General features: G+C 40.0%; 1 protein-coding gene across 5 annotated transcripts in view; it reads right to left on the minus strand.

Moving 5' to 3' along the window:
• The window catches only part of alpha-Spec (alpha spectrin), a 24,910-nt gene that overhangs the window by 1,233 nt on the left and 6,177 nt on the right, over window positions 1-17,500 (minus strand). For 2 of the 5 annotated variants that reach the window (XM_043032419.2, XM_043032420.2), the window contains exons 2-20: window positions 16,464-16,773; window positions 15,993-16,224; window positions 15,402-15,813; window positions 12,256-14,617; window positions 11,988-12,152; window positions 11,266-11,454; window positions 10,981-11,140; window positions 10,720-10,871; window positions 10,391-10,555; window positions 9,674-9,715; window positions 6,708-6,856; window positions 4,613-6,387; window positions 4,271-4,449; window positions 4,030-4,145; window positions 3,621-3,816; window positions 3,134-3,246; window positions 2,681-2,722; window positions 841-1,005; window positions 160-595 (exon numbers count right to left, since the gene is read on the minus strand). In XM_043032419.2, coding sequence (XP_042888353.1) covers window positions 160-595; window positions 841-1,005; window positions 2,681-2,722; window positions 3,134-3,246; window positions 3,621-3,816; window positions 4,030-4,145; window positions 4,271-4,449; window positions 4,613-6,387; window positions 6,708-6,856; window positions 9,674-9,715; window positions 10,391-10,555; window positions 10,720-10,871; window positions 10,981-11,140; window positions 11,266-11,454; window positions 11,988-12,152; window positions 12,256-14,617; window positions 15,402-15,813; window positions 15,993-16,224; window positions 16,464-16,616 — 7,203 coding nt within the window. In that variant the 5' untranslated portion in view covers window positions 16,617-16,773. The remainder of the gene's footprint in view (window positions 1-159; window positions 596-840; window positions 1,006-2,680; window positions 2,723-3,133; window positions 3,247-3,620; window positions 3,817-4,029; window positions 4,146-4,270; window positions 4,450-4,612; window positions 6,388-6,707; window positions 6,857-9,673; window positions 9,716-10,390; window positions 10,556-10,719; window positions 10,872-10,980; window positions 11,141-11,265; window positions 11,455-11,987; window positions 12,153-12,255; window positions 14,618-15,401; window positions 15,814-15,992; window positions 16,225-16,463; window positions 16,774-17,500) is intronic. The other 3 variants (XM_043032421.2, XM_043032422.2, XM_043032423.2) reach the window with 3 other exon arrangements.

Raw genomic sequence — 17,500 nt, forward strand, 5'->3', positions numbered from 1 at the left:
TACCATCTGTCATTAATCATTATTAAAATAAAGTACAGCAATATTTCAAATACTGAAGTCTTTTTGATCAACACTAATACTTTAGTAACTATAACAGCAAAAAGTCTGGAGACATAATTCATAAACCTCACAATAGGTTGTAAATCTTAATGAGGTTACCTGGTATAGCTCTTCCCGCAACACGTAGGGGCGGTCTCCTGCCGCGATGGCACGGAAGGCATTTTCGATTTCTTCGGAGCTGTGGACATTCTCCGTCTCCTTGGAGATCATGAAGGCCATGTACTCCTGCAGGGAAACGAAGCCATCCCTGTTGGGATCCACCACATCCAGGATGGCCTCAAACTCTGGATCGCTCTGCCCTTCCTCAACCATGGGTAGATCGTAACCTAAAGCACGTAGACAGGATTTGAACTCGGCATGGTTCAGGCGACCGGTCTTCTCCTTGTCGAAGTGCTTGAACATCATGCTGAACTCCTTGAGGGCATCTTCTGACACACCCGATTGGTTTCGAGCTTGGATCTGTTGTTCCAAGTTGTGCTGCATTCGCATTCCAAGCTGGTCCAACTGATCCCACTGCTGCGCCAATCCCACCGTGCTGGAAAATATCACAGGTTGTATGAGTTGCTGGAGTTCTTTAAACTCTTCAATATACAAACAAGTACATGAATATCATTAATGGGAAATGCTACACTCATACCTCACCTCGGTGCCAACTAGAATTGCCTCCCTGACATAAATGACCTGATCTTCAAAGAAGGATCATAAATTTATATACCTATTTAAGTCCATGGCAATTTACATAATTCTATAACAATCTATTCAGGAGTCACAAGTGCCTACCTGTGTTCCGTGTATCGATTGTCGAGAATCAGGTGCTCCTCTAGAATCTGTCCCAGGTCTTCAATCTTCTTCAGGTCTGCACGCCTAGCTCGAACCTCAGCTGCTTTCTGTCGTGTGGCTTCCAGCTGCTGCTCCAGTGTACCTGAACCCTCCATCATCGATGACCTGATGAATATTCAACCAGCAATTATTTACTGTCACAAGAATAATAATGCTTCTAAAGTTTTTGCTCTATCTGCTAAATACATTCTGTAATTAGGCTCCACTAAAGTAACATAAAATTTGAGATTTACCATACAAATATCATATACACTGATTGGGTTCACGTAAAAAAAAAAAAAATGAATGAATAACAAAAAATGACCTAAAGTCAAGCCACTCCTCTATCAAATACAATTAGAAAAATGAAAAGCATACACACACGAAATGCACAGACAGACAGACACAGACACAGACACAGACACAGACACACACACACAGACACACACAGACACACACACACACACACACACACACACACACACACACACACACACACACACACACACACACACACACACACACACACACACACACACACACACACACACACACACACACACACACACACACACACACACACACACACACACAGAGTATAAAAAATATGAGCACATGTTAATCCACACAAAATATATTTCTATACTTCCATTCTCAAACTTAAACACAAACTTTAATGTGTTAGCACCATACCTATAGATAAAGACATTTTCCCTACTTGTTTTTTAATACTTTAACAAATATAAGTCAACTGCACACAGAAATAAACTATGAGTGAAGTCTGTCAAATAAAAAAAAAAATGTATATTTATATACATATACTGCCACTAATCTACCTCCACAGAAAATAAACATCTATTATGCATATAACAGTAGTAATAATAATAATAAAAGACAGCATTAAGCATTTGCCATTACAATCTATTCATTCAGTCACTGTCTGGTGTAATGTGTTAATATGACAATGATTTCTGAAGCCAGGCCCCCAAACAACAGTGTTATCGGCCCACATCCCAGTCGATCTTTAGTGGTATGTTACCCTGGAGAAAGAGTGCAAGGTTAGATGGTTAATCTTAAAACTATAATTAATGTTGACTGTGCACAGCTGTAAGCTATTGTGATTGTGTTGGTCACACTCTATTTAGTCCACAAATGTTGCCTGTTGTTTTAAGTGTATACATTAGCACTGAAATATATCCAACCAATCAAAATTAGAGATTAGAAATAATAATATTCAATAAAGCTATGTAATTCAATCCATGATGTTTCCTTCAAAGAACTATCTTTTTTTGAATTGTACCATGTGAAAAAGAAAATGTCATACATATACTGTAAACTAATCATACTGCACAGCTTTTCAAAATAAAGTACATATAGTGAAAATAATTAAACAAATGACGCAACATAACAGCATAAGTGTAAATGTGTTCAAGACCTCTCCTTTATCATAAGACAGTTTCAGACATAGAGAATAAACTAATAAAAATAAAAATAAATGGAATCCAGCACTGTCAGAGGATAAAGGAAACTGAATTTCAAGTAAGAAATGTGTAAAATTTACAAATTAATATTGTAGTTGTCTTTAGCCAAAAAACAAACCATAATCTGATCTGTTTTCAAAGCCTTGAAGAGATTCTGCATAAGCAGATAAACAAATCCCAACTGTATTGAAAATGTGCCCAGAACTTCCTTAAGAGATATTTAATACCAAGTAGTTGTTCTTGGCACAAGACAACATTCTACAAATCAGTGGTTAATTTCAAGCCATCACCAAGCTCATGCAATAGTGCACGATATTGACCTCTCGTCATAGCCGATAAGGGAGAAGCCCAGCAGACTAAACCTGTTTAGAAGTAAAAAAACAAAATGGGATCAGCCCACCACCACCATGTGAGCTCACCGCCACACTCCTGCGGTCATCAGTGCCACCACCACCACCACAAGCTCATAACAAGGGACATTTGAAGCACATCTTGAGAGTCATTTGACTTGGACAAAACATGTTTCTAGCAAATTTTCCAAAGCTTGCTAATTCTACAAATTCATGACATTATATATATATATATATGCACAAACACCCAAATATTATATTTACATAAATACTTGAAATACAATCACATACAGAAATAAAAAGAATCTGTCCTATTCTGTATGATCTTGTATACCATAAGTTATCAGTATAGATTAAACTCTTACATTGTATCTTTTTATAGCAACCCTACTAAATCAATAAATCTAAATAATTGGGCTTTACCTGGTGTCTGTCAACAGCTGATGGAAAGCATTGGCATGCTTGGCAAACTCCTTTCGTAGTTTGTCATTCTCTTCCTGTCTCTGTGCTTCCTTGGCAAGTTCCATGTCTCGTTCCTGTTGATTAATCGAGAATAAGCATCTCCAAATTTCAAGAAAAAAACTAGAAAAGCATTACTCTTCTGACTTCTGACCAAAAGCAGATACACTGCAATACTACCTGGGTCTCCTTCAGTGTTTGTATAATGCTGAACACATTAACCCACTCACGACGGGGACATTCTAGCCTTGCATGTTACAATGCCGTGTCTCTCGAACGCATAGGCCTAAAGCAGTTAAATAAACGACGCCGTATGGCGTCACCCAGCGAAGGGGCCTAGAATGTGTGGTACAGTAGTGTACCACCCGTCCAGAGAGGGTTAACAGAAAATCAAAATAAAGTCAGAAATTTGAAAAATCTTTGCTTCACAGTATTGAAAAATCAACCCTACCTTGATGATCTTCTGCAGGTTACGCCAGGTGTCTTCCAGGGCTTCCATGGTGAACCAAGTGTAAGGATTTGGCCCTACATTGTAGCTCTTGATCTGCTGGTCTAGGGCAGCCAGAGCTTCAAAGTCTGCCTGGGCTGATGACAGAGATGCCTGGAACTGGGCATGTGCTTCACGCAGTGCCCGAATCTCTTCAATGCTGTTGGTGAAGTATCCAGTTAAGTATAAATGTAAAAGGACTTCAGTTACACTTTGCTTTTTATTCAAAGAGCAAAAATGTATAAATCTTAGTTATGTGATTTTTACATGACCTATTGCAAAACTGGTGCACCAAGTCTTCCACAGTATTCTATTTAGGTAAACTCGGTCTCCAAAAGACTTGATAAAAGTTCCGAGAGATCTTGGCCCTTACCTGTTGCAACGCACAGGATCAGTGAGATCTTCTTCAGCATTCTCAAACCAAGAGTTGAAAGCAGACGCCTTCTTGGCAAAGAACAGATACAGCTCCTCGATTTGTCGGAACCGCTCCTGTTAATGGGAAACCAAAGCAAAAGACAAAGTATTAGCCATCTTTCTGGTTTCAGGCAAAATAAAACTACAATAAATGTTAATGATATATCAGAAACAGAAATTAATGCAAATATGTATTTCACCTGCATGACTTGCAGTTTCTTCTTGCGGTCGAGAGAGTCGTCAAGAAGCTTCTTCCAGCGTGCAATCACATCACCATGGCGCTTGATGATGGATTCAGACTGCTCATGGTTGCCAGACACCAATTGATCCTTCAGGGCAGTGATGTTCTGGATGCCCTCATTCTCAAAGGCAGCCAAACCTAAGAGGGATAAAAACAATGAAATCATAGCAGAGAAATGAACAAGCCTCATACAAGTCTATGATATATATATAGCTCAAAATTACTGATGTTCAATATCTTTGCAGTAATACCTCATCATTAATTCATGATTTGTTGTTTTACACAGCTAATAACAACTTACCAGCATCAAATGTTTCCTGTTTTGTGAGGAGAGTCTGGACAGTAGAAAGATCTCGTCCAAACTCCTCGGACTTGACATGACTCTCCTTGTCAGCAATCCAAGATTCAACAACATCAGCCTTCCAGATGAACTGCAGATAAGCCAGGCTGTCAGCAAGCTTGCTCTTCCTTCGGGCAGCAATGCCACTGAGTGCCTCCAGTTTGTCCTTCAACTGCTGGCACCTCTGCTTGATGGATTCAGCATGGTGATTTCCCTCTGTTACCAGCTTCGTACCAGCCTCACACACATCGTTACAACGGTCACGATGCACAGCGAAGTCAGTTTCAAAAGCATCGTGCTTCTTCAGGAGTCCCTGTGCAGCAGCCATGTTATCACCATAGTCAGGGACAGAGAGGAGCTGAGTCTTCTCACTGATCCAGGCTTCTTCCTCTTCCACCTTAGCCAAGAACTGCTGGTAGATGAGAGACTGGTCCAATTTCTGGCCTCGCTGGTCAGCCATTGCCTTCAGCTGGGACCAAGTCTCAGACAGTTGCTGCAGGCGGGATTCAATTTCGGAAACACCGACATTTGATACGCCCATCAGTTTCTCACCAGCCTCTTGCACTGCCTGGATGGCAGGCTCGTGAGATGCCAGCTCAGCCTCCAGACGCTTGTGTTTCTTGCGCAAGTTCTGGACACCAGTAAGGTCACGTCCATAGTCCTCTGATGCCACAAGCAATTTCTTTTCCTTAATCCAGGATTCTTCATCTGCAATGTCACGGAAGAATTGGTGGAGGGTAAGGGCCTCATTCAGGCGTGACTGACGGTGAGCAGCCAGGTTCTTAATGCGTTCATATCGTTCGTTGATGCTCTGACGCTTCTCCTGAATGTTGGCAGTGTCAAACTGACCACTTTCCACGAGAGAGTCAGCCTGCCCATTCATGTCATTAATGCGATCTTCATGAGCCTGGATGTCAGCCTCAACCAGCTGATGCTTCTTCATCAAATTCTGGACACTGGCAAGATCTTTACCAACATCCTCATTGGTAAGAAGGGATTCCACCTCACCAAGCCAGAAGTCCAAGTCCTTAACGGCAGCAATGAAAGTGCGCTGCTTGTTGGCTTCCTTGAGTTTCAGGGACTTTTCAGCAGACTTCTGAGTCAAGAAGTCCCACTGCTCAGAGATGGATTCCAACCTCTGCTGTACAGCCTCCTCTGATCCTGCACATTGGTGTTTGTCAATGAGGTTCTGACCCATAGCAAGAACAGCCTGGATCCTGTCAGCATTGGCAGCCAACTCAGCCTCAAATGCCTGATGTTTCTGGTGCTTTGACTGAATGTTTGCAGGGTCCTTGAAGCTCTCCTCCGTGGCAACCTGGAGCTTTTCAGCAATCCAGTTTTCAATTTCATCAGCATCACGAGAGAACTGCTGGAGAGTCTGTGACTCGCCAAGCTTAGAACGTTTCTCAATCAAGGCTTCCTTGAGATGCTGCCAGCGTTCCAGCACCTGGCTTCTCTTGTCGCCAATATCCTTGCTGGCATAATGCTCAGCAGCAACCAGCTGATCGGCAAAGATGTTGAGAGCAGCAATCTTCTCTTCTTGGGCATTGATAGCCTTGTCAAAGTCCTCGTGCTTCTTGATAAGAGCTTCAACATTGTCTGACTTGGCATCAGCTTCATCAGAGGAGAGGAAAGCTTCCCTAGATGACATCCAGTTCTCAGCTTGTTCACAATCACGGTAGAACAGCTGCAGTTCCAGACACTGGTCCAGCTTCATGCGTCGTGCAATCCAAGCCCTAGTTACAAGTGGATTTACACAACAATTAAGAATGAGAACATATAATGTGTTTCTGATAAGAGCAAAAGCAATACCTTCTTATAAGCCAGCCTAAACTGTAGACCAAATTTATAATAACTCAATATATCAAAACATGTATAGAGATTACAATATACTGGTATTATTAAATTACTAAGTTTCATAACTGCTTCATCTAACACAGACTGCATAAAAAAAAAATTTACTTTTCTTACTAGATTATCTTCATTCTTGCAGGTTTTGCTTAGATCCCAAGTAAAATATATTTTTCTTCAATCTAACCCAAGTAACACAACCTACCTCTCCAGATCCTGCCGAGCTTCATTCATGGCATCCAGCTTCTCTTGAACCTCAGCAGAGGCGAAGTGGCCTGACTGCAGGAGCTGATGACCGAAGAGCTCAAAAGCTTGGAAGGTCCCAGCCCTGGCGTCAATTTCTGTGCGGTGTTCCTGAAAACCAGAGGAGGAGGTTTATTTCATGTTCAACTGACAGCCTCTTCCTTAAATGAAAGTTGGTCATATCTGCATGGTCATTGCCCCAGTATGGTGCTATTCACCAAACAAAAATATTAATGGAAATTTTCATATTCTCTGTTAATAGAGAATACGTAAATAAAAAGAATCAATATAAAAAAAAATATAATGCACACCAGGTTAATCTTACTAAATAAAACTGTTCATTCTGTAATCTTCATGCTCCTTAAATTAATAATATATTCTGGCATTATGATTCTTTTCTCAACTGGAATTTCATAGTGGTATATGTCACAAGATATTGAAAAATGTGCAAACAGCATTATTACATACTGCTCCTTATCTGCCAAAAAGATACTGTTCATGTATTCAAAAAATAATTTAAAAGAATACAACTTGATATATGTGTGCTTAATCATATGGAAAGTTCAGGATTCACTCTCTGGGTGAAATCATCTTTTAAGAAGCAAAGAAAATAAGATTCTGACACAACACACCAACAAATCCAAGTTTCTGTAGAATTCACTAATGGTTTCCATCAGTATCCAATAACATGTATCAACACTGTTCTAGTGTAATCCAGATTTTTAATTTAAATAAATTATTGTATTGCTGATCATCCCTTCATCTCATTCACAAGTGTCTTGTACTATACATTCTGGACTAGTGCTGTATTAGTGAGCTATATGCTACTTCAATTTTTTTTTCTTTTTTTTTCTTTACATAAATATCTTTGCACTTATGTAAAAAGAATGTGCAGTTAATTTTGATGAAATCCCCTTCCCACAATTATCAACTAATTTACATTATACAACTTCTCCATGCATCAAAATTTTGAATGGTCTGTGCTCAACTGTGCTTTAGAATTGTGTTAAGTAACAGATACTGTAGTTTAGTTGAGAAAGAATTACAGTGCTTGGTGCTTTTTTGTGCCCAGGTGTTGATGTGTAGCAATCTCGTAAATAAACAACCTGCAACGTGAACCCATCTAGTCCATATCTTGAGTACTGCTGAACAAGATCTTTGTGAGTCTAAACATTAAATGAACACATCCATTGAATTTGCACCATACTAATTACTCTTGCTGTCTAAATATATTTCTGATATTGTTTTTCACATTTTTATCATCCCTTACATTATCATATCATAATTATCATTCTTACTATTATCATCATAATCACCCTCATTTCTATAACTTTTAGAATTATTATTATCATCATAATCATTATTATTCCTATCATGATCATTATCATTCCTATTACCATCATTATCTTAATCAATAAAAAAAAAAAAATTATTCCAGTTCTTCACTACATTCTAGTTGTGATAGTCTACAGATTCACAACTACAGACACTGTCATGATAAAAAGTGTGATAACTCACTCCACATATCAGGGTGAAAATGTATCATACCTTCAAGTCACATTATCGTTTTACAAAGATTTTACACACTCCATCAAGCTGGTCATAGAACAAGACATGTTCATCACTTTCTGAAGTCTCAATGACTGGTTAGTTTATCTAACTATATTCTCTATCTACATCACGTCACATCTTGTTAGGTCAATTAGAACAATGCTATCAAAGCTTCTATTATAGCCATCACTAGAGCCATTTGTTAGGGCTAAAAGCTGAAAAAAATAACAGCATACATGTATAAAAAAAAAGTTACACTGAGAAAAGAAATCTTTTCAAAATTTCGGTATGGTAAGTCTTCCCATCACCATATCCTGTATTATGAGTATGTTTCAAGGTATTTGTGGCATCCATCAAAGAGTGAGCAGTACATGTACAGATTGTATCTGTATATGTATGTTTCCACAAATACTGACATAAGTATTACATAAGCATTTACATTATTTTTCTGTAAGTGTACTTTATCAAGATTCTTTCCCAAAGTCAAACAGATCTCTTCAGAAGTATGAAACCATTAGGACTTTTAAAAGAATATTTACATATCCTGTCTATAATGTCATACAGCAGCATAACTGGGTTACAAATCCATGTTAGTAATAGCATACTACGCACACATTAGAAAATTACTAACTAGACACACGTATAATGTACAGGATGTCCTACCACCTTCGCTATCAAAAAGATCTTGGCTCCTAATTGTGTCTCAGAACACTGTTGCTTTTAGTCTGATTCTGCTGCAAACCTTCTCTCAAGATCGGTGTTCAGTTTATCTTGAACAGGTGTAACATAAATACCTCATTTGTTAACAGCAAGAGCTCCTAACACTCTTATAGTGCAAAATGGACATATGACTTCCAAAATAGTACCCATGCTATTATCAGTTACATTTACAGTAAAAAAAAATCAGAGAAGGGCACTGATTGTTGCTTAACCCAATGACAATGGGGTGGATTTGCCTCCGCCTGGACACAATGCCGTGGTATTTCAAAATATACAAGCTTAATGCCTTGGGCGATTTGTCCACTGAGGTGGTGTTCACCCACCACGCTCATGATCAGTCGACATGTCAGCCATAAGAAAAGCCATGATGTGATATCGAATCCCCCCAGCCAGGCCATGACTTGATACCATGTCATCCGGAGTGAACAGGTTAACTGACAAAGTGGCACGAGTATAAAGAAATCAAGAAAAAATTAAGCGACAATCAATGCCCCTCCACAGTAATAATCTACATATGTGGCCAAACACAGGCTGAAGTCATTAGTACCCAGCATCTAATACATAACTAGAGCACTGCCCATGGCCCAATAAACACTCAAAGGAGAGAACACAGCAGTCAGTAGAGTGCGCTAGACAACCTACGACACAACTCAATACCTGAGGGATACCATAGCGAGAGTCAAACTCGGCACGGAAGTTCTAGAAAAGGAAGGTGACTTGTTACCGCTGGTAGAGTCACTTAAGCTATTCACTTAACTAGTTTAAATATGTTAGAAGACAAGGATTCCTCACAGTTACTTTTTATACAAGGTAAATGAGAAAGTTTTAATGATGAAAACATTTACAAGAACATGATGAGCTCATGATGCTTTTTTAAATATTAGATAGAACACACATGGCACATGAGGTTTTAATGGCTATGGAAGTGAGGATACTGATTACTTAACTGAAGACCCCCTTCTCTACAGCTCTATTAATTTTAATAATTTGATCACCTGGCCGTCTTTTGAACTTGTCTTTCCACCTGTAAATGGTTTAATTACTCCCTACTCATGTTGATCTAATCGTTAATTTTCTTTCCCTACAATTATTTACAAATCAAAACTGCAATGATATAGTCAATCTTCCATGTACTATCTCATTAACTAAAGGGAACATCAATTAAAAAACAAACAACAACTTAAGGGCTTAGTATTACGAGGGAAATGTTGGACAAAGGGCATCTAATCTGGCTTGGGAGATGCATAAGTAATGATGGAGATAATGTTAAATCAAAATCTTTTGTACAAACAAGTGCATCTCCCCAACTATAGACAGATACCTTGGCCAACATGTATTGGCACACCACAACCCAGAGTAAAAGAGACACTCTACCTGATGTCTCTCTAGAAGGGCTTCAGCACCAGTCACATCTGTAGCCAGCTCATCAGAGCTCACAAGACCCATCATGGAAGCAATCCAAGAGCTCAGATCACGGTAATCACTAAGGAAGCGCTGCAGGTCGTAGGAATCCAAGAGCTTCTCCTTGCGGGCATTGGCCTGGAAAATTTAATCTCAATCAGTATATTTATAAGATTTTATCAGTGCAAAGATAGAAAGAGAATGAAATGCTCAATGGTTAATATAATCTTAATATAATCTAGTAGAGGGACTACAAAAATCCAAAATTAACCTGAAAAAAAATGAAACCCTAAGAAGCCTACCTTTGCAGTTAGCTGAGTCCACAGCTCATTGATCTCCCTCTGCTTTCCATAGATGGTGTCGGCAGCATCAGGGTGAGTCTGCATGAGACGGTTGGCTGTCTCATCCAGCTGGCGGATCTTGTCGCCAAGGGCAGCAAGATCACGCTCCAAACCTGAAAGTGTGGAATACTTAGTGCAAATACTTTTTTTTTCTGGCAACAAGAAGGAATGATGATTACAATCATTCATTCTCTCATTAATTTCATCAGTAGCAGAACTTACCTTCATGTTTACGCTGCAGAGCCTGTACAGAGCGCAGGTCTTTGCCACAGTCATCATTGTTCAAAGCTTCATCCTTCTCCTGGATCCAATCCTTGGTTTCATCCACATCACGATGGAACCGCTGCACTTCATGAGCTGATCCAAGTTGGAACTGACGCTCCTAAAAAATAATATTACAGTTACTTCACTCTATCAAATTGTCATGTTAAGCACAGTTTCACAGTATGTAGATAAGACTATTGCAAAATCTTATTAGATGTTTATGTTTCTTTCTAGAAAACTAACCTGTGCCATTTGCTGAAGTGAATTCCACTTGGTGTTGAGCTCCTCAATCTGGGTCTGGATCTTCAGAGCAGCCTCTGTCTGGCCAAGACTCATTAGCTGCATGGCAATCTCATTCATCTCAGCAAGACGAACCTCATTGGCTTGCAAGTCAGTTTTGAAGTCATCAAACTTCTTCTGCAGTACTTCAACCTGCAAAAAACATAAATATGTAAATATTTCACCTATATTTATAGAAATGCATAGAACTAAGAAACAAACTATCTAACTATATAAATATAAAATATAAAATATAAAATATAAAATATAAAATACAAAATATAAAATATAAAAATAAATATAAATGAGAAAGATGGTAGAATGCAGGAACGCATTTAATATAGACATACAAATTTTACCTCCCTGACCAGGACTCGAACCTGCGCCGGTTTCAACACCGTACCTGTAAATCTTACGGCGCGGGTTTGAGTCCCAGTCAGGGAGGTAAAATTTGTATATAAATATAAATATAAATATAAATATAAATATAAATATAAATATAAATATAAAATATAAAATATAAGTATAATCATAAATATAAATATATATATACATATATCAAACAAAATCAGACACTAATGAACACACACTCATAATATGGTTCTCCATCTGTTTCTACTCTGCATCAAATTTCTGCAAATTATTTTACATGCTAAAAGAAGTATCATAACAATCAGGTGACTAACCTGCTCAAGATCTTCACCAACATCCTCAATCTGGGCATGCTGCTCCTTGTCCTTGATCCACTGAGCCAACTCGGCAGCTTCACGCACCAACACATAGGCCTGCACAGTCTCACTCAGTTTCTTTTGACGTTCACGAGCCATGGCCATCAGATTTTCATATTGACCCTGAAATCAGAAATTCAGGGTAATAAAAATGGTAAAGGAAAAAGTAAACAAAACCAACAATTTTTTTTCACAGAGATTTTTCAAAAAAATATATAAATCTTACCTTGATCTGGTTTTGGCGAGCAGCAATGGAATTGCTGTCAGCTAGGTTTTGCTGGGAGGCTGTTAGACCTGAGTCAATCTTTTTCACATATGCAGCTGGCACAAAGCCCTGGCGATCATTAACTTCCACCTTCCACCAATCCTTGTTGGTTGCATTGAGAAGAGTGAGCACATCATTCTTCTTCATGGAGACTTCCCTAGGAGATTTCTCAGTGTAGTCATAGAGAGCCACAACACACTCCTTTCCAGTGATGTCCATAACTGGTACTTCCTGTTGGCGACAAGCTGCAGCTTGTTCATCGAGTGCAGTGATGGTAGAGCTGAAGGCCTCAAGATCACTCATGAGAGCTTCATGTTTCTTCAGCAGGGCCTCAGCAGAGTCCTCATCTTTGCCAAAGTCCCCACCTGCAGCAATGGGTTCTTTCTCCTTCATCCATGATTCAGCTTCATTGGCATCAGCAAAGTACTGGTGTGCCTGCAGAGAATCCTCAAGATCCTGTCGACGTTGGTTAGCACGTTCCTTCAGCTGTGCCCAGTGTTGGCTTAGGGTGTTGACCCTCTGCTTGATCTCTTCACCTGCAAAATGTCCATCTCCAATCATCTCCTCCCCAGACGTAGTAACAGCAGTGATGCGGTGTTCATGGTTGTTGATTTCAGCCAGCACAGCCTGATGTTTTTTGATAAGATTCTGGACTCCAATCAGATCCCGGCCACGGTTGGTAGAGGCGGCAATGGGTTCCTTCTCCCTAATCCAGGCCTCTTCATCATCAATGTCCCTGAAGAGTTGCTGAACAAGGAGAGAGTCCTTGAGTCGCTCCTTGCGGAGACCCATTGGCTTCTGAAGAGCATTGTAACGCTCTTGCAGAGCTAACTGCTTAGCCTTGATGTTCTCAGCATCAAAATGCCCACGGTCAACAAACTGATCAGCAGCAATGCGCACCCCATCAATTCTGTCTTGGTGGGAGCTGACATCTGCTTCCAGAAGAGCATGCTTCTTCAAAAGATTTTGCACTCCAGTCAAGTCCTTCCCATAATCTTCACTCATAAGTTGACCCTCAATCTCCGAGAGCCAGAGCTCAATATCCTCCACTCCACGGTTGAACTGCTGCTGCTGAGAAGCTTCCTCAAGCTTTGAGCCCTTGCTACGTGTAGCTTCCTCAAGTGATGTCCACAGCTGCACAATTTCCTCCATGCGACTACCAATCCTTTCACTGGCATAGTGCTTGCTTTCCAGGAGTTCTTTGCCAGTTGATATGATTTCCTCAATACGAGACTTGTTGGCACTCAGTTCCTGGTCAAAGTTTTGGTGTTTCTGCACCTTTCCATTCAAGTTAGTTGGGTCCAGATAGCTGTCATCTGTAGCAAACTTGAGCTTCTCATTGATCCATCCCTTGGTCTCATCACAGTCCCTCTCAAATTGCTGCAGGCGATAAGAATCTTCCAGCATGGCTCGGCGGCGTGCAGACATCTCCAGCAAAGCAGTGCGCCGCTCGAGCAGCAGTTCACGTCTCTGAGCAACATCATCAGCAGCATAGTGCTGGCCCTCGATCAGCTTGGTTGCAAACTCATCCAAAGCCTTAATCTTCTCCTCCTGAGCAGCAAGAGACTTCTCAAAGTCCTCATGCTTCTTGATGAGGGCTTCAACAGAATCAATAGAATCTCCCAAGTCTTCATTCTCTAGGAAAGCTTCCTGCTTGGCCATCCAGGTGTCAGCCTGCTCGGTGTCCCTGTAGAAGAGCTGCAGGTCCATGCACTGCTCGTAAAGGATGCGACGTTCCTCCCACAGGGCAAGGAGAGCAGCCTTTTCTTGTGTCAAGGTACCCAGCTTCTCCTTGACCTCAGTTGCAGCATGATGGTCTTTCTCTACCAACATCTCACCAGCTGCATGAGTGCTCTTGAAGCTGTCTTCACGGGCATCAATTTCGCCCTTGTGCTCTTGGTGGCGCTCAAGCAGGGCTTCAGCTCCAGCAACATCCTTGGCCAACTCATCAGCAGAGATGATTGCTCGCATGTCATTTATCCAGGAGATGAGGTCACGGAAATCTGAGAGGAACCTGTGCAGGTAATAGGAGTCATCCAGGCGCCTGCGTCGTTCCTGGGCCTTAGCAGTCAAGGTGGACCATGAGTGTTCAATCTCTGCTAGCTTGGCCTTGATCTGCTCTGCATGGTCAGTGTGAATGCCACAGAGGCGTGTGGCTTCCTCCCCCAGGGTGGACACCTTGTCCTCTAGAGCAGCAAGGTCACGTTCCAAACCTTCATGCTTGCGCTGGAGGGTCTGGACAGATGCTAGGTCACGCCCATAGTCATCAGAGGACAAAACTACATCCTTTTCAGCTACCCAAGCAATAGTTTCATCAGCATCCCTGGAATATTATGTTACTTATAAGTAAAACAAAATAAAGAAATCAAGGAATTAACTTTTGTAAAACAATAGAAATAATAATAAAATAATAATCTTTACAATAATAACACTGATCACAACTATACTAATGATAATGATAACAATGATAATAATAATATGCAAAAATTAATAGCAAAATAATTATATACAAAACGCAAAGAAAAAACACAGATTAACATAATTATTATCAAAATTCATACAACTAGGTACCAGTTTGTATTACTAACTGACCAATATCATAGTTATCAAGACAGAATGATAACAAAAGAACAATTAAATCCTTTGCATCTTAATTTTCTTTCATATTTTCATCACAATACTCCAATCTCCTTATTCTTTTACAGAAGTCTCCATATTCCTTAGCTCTTTAATTTCCATCTTATGCATAGAAAAACACAAGCATTGGGTTATAGAGTTTATATCCATTAAACTGAACTACACTTCATTACTGCAATAATAAACTTGATAACCTACAAATAAAATTTGCAATGAAGAAATTTTCTTTTCACTTAAACAAATTCCTTGTTATAATATTACATGGAATCTAATACTAGTCGACAAAAAAGCATGCAATTAGAACCACATCATAGTACAAAACTATGAAAAACTGGAACTCAGATCTGCTCATTATCACCAAGAATTTAATAAAGAGATCACACAGTCCTATTTGAAATGTTAATCAACATGCATCTTAGAAATGTTATTAGTTTCCACTTCTCTTCTGCTATGCTTAATAACTGCATTACCTGTTAAATCTCTGAATTTCATGGGCACCGAACAATTTCTCCTGGCGGGTGAGAGCAAACTGACGCAGGCGCTGCCAGGCCTCATTCAGGTCCTTCTTCCGCTTGTTGATCACATCCACTTCAGGGTGGCCCTCACCAATCAGTTTCTCTGCCAAGGTGTTGACCTCAGTGACCCTGTATTCCTGGGCAGCCATGTCCTTCTGGAACTCATCAAACTTGCGCTGGAGAACCTCTACATGCTCCAGGTCGATTCCGAATTCCTCCGAGGTCACAAACGTCTCCTTGTCGTTGATCCAGTACATGACTTCATCACACTGCCGCTGGAATTGCACCAGCACCAGGGCCTGTTGGAGTCTCATACCCTTGTCAGCCAGGCGCCTGAGGAGCAGCTCCCACAGACGGTGCAGCTCATCTGTAAAAATGCAATGTAGTCTTAGAACAGTATACAGAAATTTTAATTTTAGGTTAAAATAAATACAGATATTAAGAATCACAAGACATAACTATAAGAAAATACCAAAATTTTCCTTATCCTCAAAAAATATACACCAAAATCATATCCATGAACACATTCAGACACATTGTACTTACCAAGCTTCTGCCTAATGACATCAGAGGCAAAGTGCTGCTGGCTGATCATCTCTGAGCCAGTGTTGTCCAAAACCACAATGGCATTGGAGTGGGCAGCCACTTCAGCCTCAAAAGCCTGGTGCTTCTGGATCTTAGCCTGAAGGTTGGTGGGATCCTTGTAGCTCTCGTCGGAGGCAGCCTGGAGCTTCTCGTGGATCCATGATTCCAGTTCATCAGCATCACGCTTGAAGTACTGGAAGAAGAATGCAGAGAAAACTGTTAAAACCAACAAGCAGAAGCCAAGGGAGGAGAAGAGGGAGAAGAGGAGAAGGGAAAAGGAAAAATGGAATGACATGTATGAAAATACCTGCTCACAATCCAAATCAAAGAGAAAATATCTTTAAGTTATAATCAATAGAAATGAACACCATGTTATTATTACATTTATTTCTAGGTGGGGGGGAGGGGAGGGATTTAAAGTACCATTCATACCTGGAACTTGCGAGAGTCCTCAAGCTTGTCCCTCTTCAGGCGGGCATCCGAACGAAACTGAGAGTACCTGGAGAGCACTTGCTCTCGTCGATCCTGGATGTCATCGGCAGTCTCCAGGATCCGCACTTCCTTCACAACAATGTTTCCCTCCATCTTGAGTTGTTATGCTAGCTTAGTTGACGGCTTCAGCACTATGAATCTATATGCAATCTAAAGACAGCTGCTCAAGCGTTCTAATATCTTGAGGGTATAAGCTTGAAATTTGCATGAGACGGCTATTCATGCAAATCCAAGATTTCCTTCAAGATTTCTGAAAGGAAAAATTAAGAGATTTGAATATCTTTTCTCAAGCTTACTTTAGTTCTCTATTCCTATTTTGATACAAATAAGTCATCATGTGCAAGAATATATAAAAGAAAAGAAAACCATTGCTCACATACACAGTATGTGAACAATATCTATCAAAGAGAAGTGTTATCTGGAGTAGCTGAACCCTAATTTTAGAGGAAAATACGATACTACTTTCCAAATTTCCTCATACTATTGCAATATATAAAAAATAAGAAGTAGGATCTGTATTTACTTGATTATTTTTTTTACCTAATTATAAAAAATAATATAAAAAATAACATGATAAACATGCTTGACTTGTGAACTACAAGTCAAAGAACTATTGCTGTTGGTTCAAGAGACCATTCATAATCCCCAGATGCTAAGTGTTGGCTAAAGACACAAGAGGATTTTAGAGTAGTTGAAACCACTGCTTTTCATTACACTATGATACACTCACAACTCTAACTTACAGCATCCAATGAGTTATATCACAAATACAACAACCAGTAGACCCCATTAACAGTCTTAAAATTTCCTTAATTAAGATCCTTGATGGTGTGAAATAAACCTGGTGGATAATGGTGAGTGGACTAAATGAACAAGGATAAACAGGATACTTCTGTCTGGTCTTGGGTCATTCACCAAAATGTCTCTCTCTCTTTCTACTTATTTACATCATGTGCAGTCCAGCAGATGTGATTACT

Source organism: Penaeus japonicus, unplaced genomic scaffold, assembly GCF_977035675.1.
Source record: "Penaeus japonicus unplaced genomic scaffold, GWHDUDI00000001_assembly GWHDUDI00000002, whole genome shotgun sequence".
Classification (NCBI taxonomy): domain Eukaryota; kingdom Metazoa; phylum Arthropoda; class Malacostraca; order Decapoda; family Penaeidae; genus Penaeus; species Penaeus japonicus.